Source organism: Mus caroli, unplaced genomic scaffold (assembly GCF_978045245.1).
Source record: "Mus caroli unplaced genomic scaffold, Mus_caroli_1 scaffold_7, whole genome shotgun sequence".
In the NCBI taxonomy this organism is placed as follows: Eukaryota; Metazoa; Chordata; class Mammalia; order Rodentia; family Muridae; genus Mus; species Mus caroli.
Genome location: NW_028227262.1, coordinates 58,420,054 through 58,432,653, shown reverse-complemented (window position 1 = coordinate 58,432,653; position 12,600 = coordinate 58,420,054). Strand labels below are relative to the sequence as shown.

The 12,600-nt window shown below is 44.6% G+C and overlaps 1 protein-coding gene across 2 annotated transcripts in view; it reads left to right on the top strand.

The window, feature by feature from the left end:
* Positions 1-12,600, top strand: part of Zxdc (ZXD family zinc finger C) — a 33,809-nt gene that overhangs the window by 12,571 nt on the left and 8,638 nt on the right. For both annotated transcript variants that reach the window (XM_021164787.2, XM_085840320.1), the window contains exons 6-7: positions 200-888; positions 2,533-2,617. In XM_021164787.2, coding sequence (XP_021020446.2) covers positions 200-888; positions 2,533-2,617 — 774 coding nt within the window. The remainder of the gene's footprint in view (positions 1-199; positions 889-2,532; positions 2,618-12,600) is intronic.

The following is a 12,600-nucleotide window of genomic DNA, read 5'->3' as shown; positions in this document are numbered from 1 at the left end:
ATGTTCTTGTTGTTGAGTCAGCTCTTCCTTTGGTGTTTGCTGTCCACTGTGTGCCAGCAGTCAGTCTGTCTTTACCCTGATGACAAGGTCTAGTGAACAGTAGTCAGTGTTGCTTCAGGGGCAGCTACTAGCATTTCAAGCAGAAAGAAGATTTCTTAATCCGGCAACATAGTAACTGAAATATCCATTGCTTTCACAGATCTTGTACCTCAGCTGGAAGCTCCGAGTTCTCTCACACCCAGCAGTGAACTGAGTAGCCCAGGCCAAAGTGAGCTCACCAACATAGATCTCGCAGCACTTTTCTCTGACACACCTGCTAATAGCAGCAGTTCAACAGCTGGGTCGGATGAAGCACTGAACTCTGGGATCCTCACCATTGATGTCACTTCTGTGAGCTCTTCTCTGGGAGGGAATCTCCCTACTAACAATAACTCCTTAGGGCCAATGGATCCTCTCGTTCTAGTGGCCCACGGTGATATGCCTCCAAGTTTGGACAGTCCTCTTGTTCTTGGGACATCAGCCACAGTTCTCCAACCAGGCAGCTTCAGTGCAGATGATTCACAGGCCATGAGCACAGGAGCAGTAGGCTGCTTGGTGGCTCTGCCTGTGAGGAACTTGAATCAAGACTCTCCAGCCTTGACCCCCAGCAATAACTTGACAGCACCTGGTACCACACCAACTTCTCCAGACACCACCCAAGAAACTGGCAGTGTGCCAGATCTGCTGGTTCCAATAAAGGTGGAACAAGACTTGTCTCCTGTCCCAGATGTGGTCCAGGGGCAGAAAGAAAGCCATGGGCCATCCCAGTCTGTGCTGTCCAGCTCTGCAGAGAGGCCGGGGGCTCAGAAGGACTCAGAGCTCGGTGCTGGCACAGGCAGTCTGTACTTGGTATGAAGCATTCTATCCCATCACCACCACTAGCTCACTTCCCTAATGCACGTGGATCGTGTTGGGGACGAGTCCCGTCTATGCAGACGGCTCTTTCTGGTGTGCAGAAGGAAGGACAGATGGAGCCTGGGCAATAGTCTGGAAGCCTGACTTTGACTTTGAGTCTGGAATTGACATTCTTACAGCTTTAAGCAAATCGCTTAACTTATCTGAGCCCTAGATCCTCACTTATTTCTAAAATAAGGGGTTTTGGCTACATGCATTCTAAGATTTCTTTTGAGTTCTGTGATTTTATACAGTTTTCATGAGAAAACTTGAGGCATTTCTTACTATTGAAATATTCACCTTTGTGCTTTTCACGTAGTGACGAGTCCTAGAAGTGTTGACTTCAGTCGTCTTAACAGTTCAGTGGGAACTTGAAAGCTACGTCAGGATATTTTTATTAGAATAACAGTGATTCCTGAGCCTTCATTCTTGAAGGATTATTACAATACTCTAATTTTGAGGCTGGACAGTTATTGTATTCTATATTTATATCAATTATACCTTTAATATAATCTAATTTAAAGTAATTTAAAGATTCCTAGCGAGAGTCTGACTTTCCTCAGTCTACGATGGAAATGATCATATAGGTTTCTTTAGAATGCTGGTTGAATTTTGTTTTGACATTTATCATGTTAAGAATCATGCATCTTACCTTACTATAGCCTAAAATACTGCTGTGAACTGGAATCAAGTGTAAGAGTACCTAGCAACCAACCTACTGGAGCCGACTTGCATTTATCTCAGTGTGAGAGCTGCACAGTCTGTCTGTCCATTGCTGGTGTCTGGCTGGTGGTGGCAGAGCTACACTTGCAGGCATCTGCTTAGGCTGTCACAGCAGTTGCTAAGAGCAACAGGTGACTAGACAGGGACTGGAGGTAACCACAGGTCAGAGCATGTGGGAAGCCTGTCCCTGGCACTCCGTGCCTCCCTGTGTCTCAGGAAATATGGAATGGAAGAGCTAGCAGAACCTGGGTGGAGGTGGAAGAGCCAGCAGAAGTTAGGCTTGTCCCTTGTTTGTTCTCTTGCTAGCTGTGTGGCATTGGGCTCCCCTGCTTTTCTGAGTGGGATGGTGGTGTGAGTGGATTTCAGTATGCTGTGAGCCAGAGAGGACTGGTTTCCTTTGCTCCATGTAGTTTTAAGAATGAAACTTTTCTTACTGAGTGTTCACACATTTTTAAATTTCCTATTTGAATACTGTTTTCTCTGGCACCTCCATAAGTTTGCTGAATTCGGTAATACTTTTTGTATTGGCAGATGACAGTGTGGCACTTGCTGCCAACACTGCCCAGGGCTGCTGAGACATAACCCTGGCATCAAGAAGATGAGGTGTTTTAGGGAACAGGGCAGTGTACAGCTCTTAGCAGTCTCTCTCTACAATATCTTAGTGCATTTAGACCTTGGAGGAGTGTACTTCACTTATCCAGATGATGAAGCTGTGTGCATTTTCCTTTGCTAACAATTGAGCATGTGGTTTCCTGAGAACCTTTGCTGGTGACTGAATCCTGGAGCTCTGATACATTGCCAGGCAGGCTTAGTCCCCTTGCTACCCTTCCTCTGCTGTTTAGATCAAGCAACTGACACACTTTTCTTTGGTCCCAGGAAAGTGGGGGCTCAGCAAGAACTGATTACCGAGCCATTCAACTAGTCAAGAAAAAAAAGCAGAAAGGAACTGGGAGCGATGAAGGTGAGGCCGAGTGTGCTGCAGTGCTGGTGGGCAAGGGGCTCAGGTCTCTTGTGTCACAGTCACAGGCAGAGAAAGCACACAGAACAGTTGTTTCTGTGTTCTTTGTCTTCTATGTTCAAAATACCCCTTTATCAATTCCTTAGCTTAACATGAACTTAGAAAACAGGTAGCAACCAAATCACCAGCATGTCTGACCATGCTCAACAGGTCTGAGAGGCCCTTGGGAAATCAAGGGTCCAAACAGGGTCAGTTCTGGAAGGCTACTGAGTGAATGAGCCCAGAAGGCCAGGTGTCAGGAAAGCAGAAGGGTGGCTGGATACCTAGTTAGGCCTTGCCTTGTGGTGGAAGCCCTTGCCTAGTAGGGCCATTATCTCTAGGATAGCTGTGTGAAGGCAGCCTGTGTACAGCAGTCTTTGGTTGAATCAGCCTGAATCTATATGAGCAGCAGCTCACTTGAATGGAAAGATGAAACAAGGCAGTACCATGTGGAGCAGTTAAGTCTATAGCCTCGTCTGCTGTCCCTTCTGCACATGACATTGAAGGTGCAGGTACTGAGAGGAAACTGGTGAGTCCTGTCTAATGTCAGCAAAGCTCTTCGCTATTCTCAGGCGTCATTCATCTTTATATTTACTTAAACTTACTTTGGTGCAGTTTTACGTCTTTCTGTTCTTAATGTTGTAGCTCCATATTTAAAATAACAGTTTTCTTCAAGCAGATGTTTCCATGTATGCCTCTCAGTGTCTCTTGTAACTTAGGACAGTTCTGTGATTTAGGAATCCAAGTGTAAAACTTGCAGGGAAAATAAAATGAGATGTAGATGTCTGTAAAATATGTACTACATGCAAGCCATCTTCATGAAGAAAGCCAGCTGTCTCTATTGAGCCGAGTTACAATCGTGGTATTGGAGAAAAAGGAGTGCTTCAGACATTGGGTACAGATTTATTGCACTCACCTCGGGGCAGTACTTACAGAGTTAGTGGTGCAGTTATCATTTGCAGTATGACATTTTAAAAATTAAAAACACTTTAAAAGTTAGGCACATATTTAACCTCTTTTAAAACTGACAGTTTTTCCTGTTGGTAAATGTTGAGATTTTCAGTTGTTTTAAACCCCATATATGCTGCTGACACCTGTTAGCAAAGAATCCACAGGGGAGTCAGAGGCTGCTCTTGGCAGCTGCCCTTCTAGTTTAGAGCCATAACATGCACACTCCCTACACTCTCACTCTCACTCTCTCTCTCTCTCTCTCCCTCTCTCTCTCTCTCCCTCCCTCCCTCCCTCCCTCCCTCCCTCCCCCGCCCCTTCTCTCTCCCTTCTTCCCTCTCTCTTCCTCACCCTTCTGTCTCTCTCTCTCCCACTCTTTCCCATGTTTGGTGGAGTACTGCACAGGTTGGTTTCGTCTGTTCCATGTGCTCAGGTACCTTTTACAGTTTGCCTCACTGGTGTGGTGGTGTGCTCCCCTAAATTAGCTACATCTTGAGGCTTGATCTGATTGATTCTTTTGGGGAGAGGAGAGTAAAGTCTTTTGGGTTCTTTGCAGGGGTCCCCTGAACTGGTTCCTAGCAGCCATTGATGACTAGCACAGAGCCATTAGATGCCTGGGGTCTTCAGAGAAGGTGATAATAGTTCTACCTTCCTCTAGTAGCTAGGACACCTCTCTAAAGACTGGCTTCTCAGTCCTTCACCCTGAGGTACAATTGATAGGAGAAAGTCAGGGTGCTTAAGACTGCATCAGGTTTCTATGAGTAGTTTCTGGCCACCTGTGACAATTCCAGCATTTCATGTACACATTTTAAATGTTCAGAGACTTTGAAGGGAAATATAATCATGGCTTCTGCAAGGTGTATAGATTTCATGGGTAAGAAAGAAAATGTCTCTGCCAGGGTGAAGGATTACTTTCTGCACTTACCTGTCTTTATTGAAAAACACTCTTGGAACCCTATGACCAGCCAGGAGAGGTTCCATGTAGAGTCCCTGCCTTTAAATAGCCCTTGGAACCAACCATGTTTCTCCTAACATGTGCTGTACCTTCAGACTTACAGACTCTCTCTACCTTGGGTAGCTGTGAGCCATGAATATTGCTACCCTTGTGTCCACAGCTCTGACATGTTAGCTAGCCATTCTTTCGAGCAGCCTACTCATAGCCTTGGTGAGCCTGTTCCTGACAGCTTCTGCTGACACAGTAATGGGAAGTTTATTCTTAGCAGGTGTTCACCAGGACTCTCCCAGACTGGGCTCAACCAGGCTCCCATCTGGGCTCTGTTGTCAGGTCTTCCAACCAAGTAGGGCCTCAGCCTTCCCTTGCCTATCATGATGCTTTCGAAGAATACAGTTACTCTCTCTGCAGACTCTCTCCATGTGTATTTCTTGAAGCCTCCTTTTGATTAGACTGAGGCTCGGGTCTGTTCCAGGTAATGTGCCTTCTTTGTGCATTGTGCTGGGTACAGGGGTATTGCCATGGATTGTTATCAAAGGTGCTACTGGCCAGCTTTCTACCTTCTATAAGCATCCTATTTTTCTTTGTAGTTCTAAATATTTAACTTGATGTAGATATTTTACAATTGTGTGCCCTCAAGTATAACTTCAGTCATTCTCACAGCCCATTGAAAGCGCTTGTACTAGGTCAGTGTTGTACAGTTAAAGGACAAAGTCAGACCAAGAGTGGTCCCAGGTGGTGAGGTCAGTGTAGACTTTTTCCAGCATTGGTGACCAGGAGAGCTCATCTGAAACATACTATTTGCAGTAATTATTGGAACTCAATTATGTGAGATCCAGTCCCTCCAGAGATGGGGCTGACAGTACGTGACCCAGGACTACACTGTACATCACAATGTTAGCATTGGCTCTCTGAAGTGGCTTAAAGTACCCAGGGAAATAAGAACATTCTTCTTTTTTTGTTTGTTTAGTTATATATATTTTTAAAGATTTATTTATTATTATATGTAAGTACACTGTCTTCAGATGCACCAGAAGAGGGTGTCAGATCTCATTATGGATGGTTGTGAGCCACCATGTGGTTGCTGGGATTTGAACTCGGGACCTTTGGAAGAGCAGTCAGTGCTCTTACCCACTGAGCCATCTCTTCCCCAGCCCTAATTGTATTTTTATATATGGGATCTTGACTTGCATGTATGCTCATGTGCCATGCCTGTGCCTGGTGCCCTCAGAGGCCAAAAGATGGCATCAGATCCCCTAGAACTAGAGCTACATGTGATTGTGAGCTACTACGTGGATACTGGGAATCAAAGTTTGGTTCTCTGCAAGAACAGCTAGTGCTTTTAACTACAGAGCTATTTGACCATCCACAAAGCAAGAACATGCTGACAAGCAGGACATTCTAGGATTCCCTGGGTCATCCTCTAAAGAGTTCAGTGAAGCTAATTGTTTACCACAGATACCCTGTCTCTCATGTTTTCCACAGATTTAACACTAGACAGTGAGCTTTGACTGATAATTGACCCTGGTGTTCTGCAGGTGATTTGTATTTCCTGTAGGTGTTTATAAGTTAGGGCTCTACAGACAGTAAGTACATGCTCTCCCTCTCTTAGGTGTACGCCATTACTCTCAGCATAGACTCAGAGGCCTGGTCTTAGGCTATTCTCAGTACTGGGTCATAGCATGACTAGCATTGATGTCGATGCTCTGATTCTGTACTCCTCTATACTGTCTTTTAAGTATTTTCTTTATTTTCTGGCCTGACCAGGCTCAGCTTGTCCTGTACCTGTCCTGGCCTGTAGTCAGCTGCTTCTACAGAGAACCCTGGCTCCTTTACTGGAGATTGGTATTTACAACCAGGATGTGGGTCCAAGACTATGCTGGTGAGATGTATATACTAGGTTCTCAGTGGCCAGTGCTAGAAAATATTTGTAAATACCATTTTAATCATTCTGAGCTATATTTTCTATACAGAATGTTATGGCTTTTGGAAGGTATATAAACAGTATTTTACATTCCTTGTTATTATATTGATACTTAGCAGTGAAACATTCCTATGTGTGGAATCAGACTAAATGGCTTCACACCAAGTTGTGCTGTGCTGCTATTTGACACCAAGTCTGAGGGAGAAATTTTAGGTTTCTGGGATGTCTGCATTTTGACATTGTGATTGGAGATTATGAGCTGTAATTCTGAGCACAGAAGTCGCACTGTAACTACACCTTTGTGGAGTCTAAGCTTTATCAAACAGAAAGACGGCACTTAAATGTGGGGCCTACACTGTGTGTGCATTCTTAGAAAATGTGTGGTCTAAAATCCAAAGCTGCTCCCAGTATGCTGCTGTTGAGAGTAAATACACAAGAGTACTGCTGGCCTCTTCAGTTCAGGCAGTGAGCTGCTCCTAACAGAATTGCAAATACTAGAAATTTTCTTAATGTGAGAATATCATATCATTGGAGAGGGAAGGTCTTTACTAGAGCTTGAACTCAGGTCCTTACACATACCAAGTAGGTTCTTTACCAGTTAGCAGTGGCTTTAAGGGCAGGGAAATGAAAGCCAACATGATGCTCATTAGAAGGAACAATAAATAGCAAGACACATGTGACCAAAACCTGAGGGTATCTGTGTCACTGTAAAAGTATAAACAGCTCTTAAGTGCATTGCCAGGAGACAAAGACTGAATAGATCTAAGCAAAGCATACCCTTAGGGAAATGCAGGAAGGCAAGCAGTGACTCAGACATAGTCCCCAAAGCAGGACTGATATGTGCATGGAGAGGGCATAGTGCAAGGGGAAGAGTGGAGACAGCAAAGCTCTTCCTCTTAGGTTGGTGCCCATGTGTGGCCCACAGCAGAGCTGAACCACATTTATTCTGAAAACTTAGCATCCCAACCAGCACAAAGTGAAACTGATAGAAACCTAGGGGAGAGGATGAATAAAGGCCTAGCAGTAGTGAAAGTGACTCACTTAGCTTGTTTGCAGACAGCAGAAACAATGAAACTGTGAAGAATGTTATTCATGGGTTTAGTGAAGTTAATTTACTAAATTCTAGTCCATATCCAGTGTTTGTAGGAATTATATAAGAAATGAGGGATGAGAAAAATTACAGCTAACATCTTTATAGGGAAAACGTTTTGGCATTATACCATTTGTATAAATTACAAAGTAAAATTCACTTGGAAACCAAAATAAAGCCCATTGAATAATTGGTTGCCTAATTACAACAGAAAATGATAATCACAGAGTTTCTAGTTGGAGCTCTTGAACAGTAGAAGCACTTGGCTTGGTTCTCTTGTGGAAATTAATGAGACAATGACCATAGGCCACTTAGAGTGTAAGCTGATTATGACTATTGCTGTGTGAACCAGGGTTGTGGCTGAAAGATGGGTACAGCTATGTGCACAAGCAACCTCCTCTTAAGAAAAGGAAGAACAAGGTGGAAAATAAGCATGTAACAACCAGTCGCGAGTAACCACCTGCTCAGGTTGGAACTTTTGGCTTGGGCAGAACAAAACATATTCTTAATGTGCACAACTCTCTAGGCTATTGGTTTCCATTTCTGCTGAGGCTCTTGAACCAAGGAAAAACAGCAGAAGAACAGAAATAAACATCTATCACACACACTGTGTGGTACATTATAGTACTTGCAACAGCACATCATTCTGAAAGACAAATGTGAACATTGTCACCCCAGAGTAGCCATTGAAGCTTCCTAAAACATAATAGATACAAAGTTCTAAGCAGCATCCTCAGCATCTTGTATTTACTATATTCAGACCACACAGGGCTTGAAAACTACCTAATGGTCAGTCTGTTAGTGAGTCAGTCATAATCAGAGGCCAGTGAAGAGAATAGTTGTGTTCTCAACAGAGGGGTTTTGTGCAAAGACCAGAGGAAGGAACATCCTATACTTAACACTCTCTTATTCCTTCTCACTGACCCTAGAGCTAGCCCTCTGTCTTCTAGGTAGCACCAGCAATCTTGCTTCTTTGCCGTCCCCTCCTGCCTTTTCTAGGGTTATGGGCATGCTCAACCATGCCCCAGCATGTTGACTTTGGCTCTGGAGATAGCAAATTCAGACCCGAGTGCTTTATAATGAGCACTCTTAGCCACTGAGCCATCTCTCCAACCCTCAATAGATCTTAAGCTGGATTTCTTTAAAAATTATAGGCATCACTGATAGAATAGAAATTTCATAATGATTTCTGTTGAGTGTGATGTAATTCACCTGTCATTGCACTACTCAAGAAGTGGGATCAGGGCTTCAAAGTTGTCCTCAGCCACCTGGTGAGTTTAGATTAGCAGCCAGCACCCACTGAGTGCTGTGCTCCAAGGGCTTTCTACAGATGTGTCCAGGACCTTTGGAGTCTCTATATTCCTGTTCCTTCCACAGGTGTCCATGCCCTCCTAGAGGGTCTTGCCTTGGAAATAAACCAAAACTAGAACTAAGGTAGATTCTTTGGAGGCAATGTGATAATTTATAGATGACTTCACTGTTGGTTGGAAAACCCAAGAGATTCAGCTAAAAATTTAGTAAACGTTAAGAGATTGAGTATCCAGCTTTAAAAGAGATGTCTGCTATAAGCATACAGGGCAGCAGTGGACAATGAGGAAATGTGGTTACAGGTTACAGTAGCCCCACAGGAGGAAATTTCACAAGCAGGGAGAAGACAACTTCAACATGGAGAAGACAATAGAACTTAGCTGAAAGGCAGAGTTGGGTTGCTCCCTGCTGGTATGGCTTCTCTCATACACCAAGGAAAGGTGACCAGCAGATACCCAGTCTACTGAGTGGAATGGAAGTGCATGATACGCAAAGACTGGGAAAACCAAATGATGAAATTAATGAAGATAGAACCTGAAGGGATCTTCCTTTTCTTAAAAAGAGGCTGCTTGTGCACACATCTGTACCTTTCAGCCACAGCCCCGGTTCATACACAGCAGTAGTCATAATCAGCTTATACTCCCCATGTGCCCTGTGCAGTTCTCAGTCAAGAAGATGGGTATCAGGAAAGATAAGACCTGGGAATGAAAAGGTGCCACAGGAATGAAAACAAGTAGCAGACAGCCTAGGGAGGTCCTGAGGCTACAGTGTGGTTGGCTTTCCAGAGAGAGTGTAATGAGGCAGAGGGAAGGCTGAAGCACCAAGGTGACCCAGCTGTTCAGGCCTTGTAAGCCATGGTCAAACTCTGGTCTTCACTGAGGGGGAAACGGGGACATGATATCTTGAAAGGTCATTCCACCTACTCTTTTGAAGATAACTGACAGGTGGCATGCATGGGAGGAAGCAAGAATGGCTAGGATCTCTGGCCATCCTGCTGATGTCAGAGTGGCTAGGGTCAGTGGTGGCTAAACAGTAGGAGGGATTTGGGGCCTGTCTTGAAATAGGAGCCCCCAGAACTGAGTGTTAGGGAAAAGCATTACAGGCTTGACACTGCCCACAGAGTGGGGACACTGTTTTAAAAACTTGAAAGTTTAAGAAGGCTCAAGGACAGAAACAAACACCAGGTGAGAATGATCAAGAGAGCAAAGGAAATACATAGAGGCTATACTGTAGATGCTCAGGCCTGTCACATCTACCACAGCAGCCCAGAAGGGAAAGAGTGCTGGTGTATCATGGGCAGAATCACAAACCAGAGCATAGAGCCTGGGCCACCCTTTCATGTGGCAGAGGTGACTGTGTACTTCTAACAACTAAATGCTGCTCTTTGTGGATCATAAGTGGTTTAAGGGTTTTGAAAAGCTATAACAACAGCCAGTACTTACTGTACTACCTGCTGTAACATAAGGACTCATTTGGTCTCCCACAAGTTACTTTGGCAGACTAGCCAGGGAGGCTGCTCTCCACATTACACATGTGCTGAGGAAAGGCAAGGGGCGTAAGGAGCAGAGGTGTGGGGAGCACATCTTGTCACCACACTTGACCAGAAGCCACATCTAATGAGAACGCTGAAGGTTGGGAGGCAGAGGAACACCACTATGAGCAAGTGTTTGCAGAAGACCGCCAGGGCAGCTGCGTGGACAGCCAGGGAGGCCCTCTTGGAGATGGTCTGGTATGTCTACAGGCTTATTGGGTGGTGATTCCAAGAAGAAAACAACAAAACTGGGTAATGACCACACTCGAAGCTACATCTTATCATCTACCTTATGGAAATGGAACTCCATGTAAAGAGACCGTTTGCCACCTACTGTTCTGTCAGAGCTGTTGACAAGAGAATGTTTATAACTCAAATGTCTGTCAACAAAGCTGCATGCTTTGTACATGTTTTTGGTAAGTCAGTCTATAAGAAATGGTGGATGTGTGGGTAGACATATTTGTGTACATACTTACATAGAAACAGAAGTGGTAAGTTGCTCATGCTGGATAGTCTCTTTTTTCTGGGGGTAAATATTGTGAATATTTTATTGTGGTCATTTCTACTTTTTGCATTTGAGCATTTGAGAATACATCAGTTTTATACCTCAATTTTATAACTTTAAAATCTAAAACTGCCACATTAAGTGAGCAGTAGAGTAGCCAGCCATTCCTCCTGGGTGGTTTGTGAGGCTTTCCCAGGCTCTCTGGTCTCACTAGTACATGGAGATGTATGATTCCCCTCTCAGAGGGGCAGGAGCAAGAGGCCAGGGTGAGCATGTGCTTTCCATTCCATAGCTTTAGCCCTGAGATGACCTACTGGTCCCAGCAAAGCCTAGCCTGTAGCCAGAGAGCTGTGTGGCTCTGCCATGCACATGTAGTTGAAATGCCCTGGCGAGTTACCAGCCAAGTTGAGCCTTGAGTCAGTAATCTCATCTTCATAAGTTTTTCACTTTCAAACAGATATCTCCAAGCATGTGTTTCATAGGTTTCCTCCCTTCTTCCTTTAGCTGCCATCATGAATAAAAGGGGACTCCTTAAAGAGAGGTAGGGCATCAGCCCGTGATTGCTTCACTTCTCTTTCTAGGAGAGAATTTAGTAGCATTCATACAGTTATCTGAAAATTTAAGTCCAAAGTACTGGGTGCATTTGGATTGCATGGGATGTTGTTTGACCACTGGAGTTTAGTCTCATCTTATGGGCCCCATACACACCTAGAACACACAGGCTTATGAAGGAGGTAGCTTTTGGGATCCAAAGCATAGTGTAGACTTTACACTGTCACCACATGTTCTTCCCATTCGCCAAGGTGCCTCAGTTCCAGCTGTACCTAGTCCCTTCTGTGTGCCCAAGGGTGATGAAGCTCCTTCAGGCAGTGGCCCTTGAAGGCTGTTGAATGCCTGCTCTCTACAGTGTCCTGACTGTGATGGACTTGGGCAGGTTCTTTCAGTCTCCTGAGCACAGCTCTGGTTTTGGCAGGTGACATAGTGAGGCAGGAAAGACAGTAGCACTGAACTCTGCCACAGCCCTAGAGGTGAGCCCATATTCCCAACCTTAGGACTCTCCTTTAGTCTCATCATTTTCATTTCTATTCCTGTTCATGCATTTCTCATTCACAAGGTTGCTTCCCTGCTGGGACAGTCTGTGCCTCAAGTTTGACTGTGCTCTGTAAGACTACTTTGTTCTTATCTCCTCTCCTTGCTCTTGGTGATTGAGGATGGAAGCAGCCCTTGGTGGCTGGTTCCCAACTTTAACATAAAAACACCATTAACTTTGCCACACACATTATCAGGGATATGATTAATAGGGCCAAAAGAGTGACCCTTGCCAATTCTTCATAGATCCAAAGGCAGATGTGATTAGGGTGCGCCATCTGATATCTCATGGTCCCCTTCTGTTTAAGGAGCCCAGGCCTCCTATGATGGGTATGGCGTGTCTACAGGACTTCTTGTAAAACAATTGAGCACAGACTGAAAAGTGCTAGAAGAGGTGTAAATTTATATTCTGTTCACAGGCCATTTCCTCTTCATTTTACATTTTGCTGAAGCAAAATAAGGCTCTGGGTGCATGGTGTAACAGCTGGTGACCTCCAGGACAGAGTGCTCTTCTGTGCTCATGCCTGGCTTTGTAATCATGACCTTTGGCCTTCATATCCTTAGAAACTGCTACCCAGGCTCCCCTAGTAGCCCCTGGAG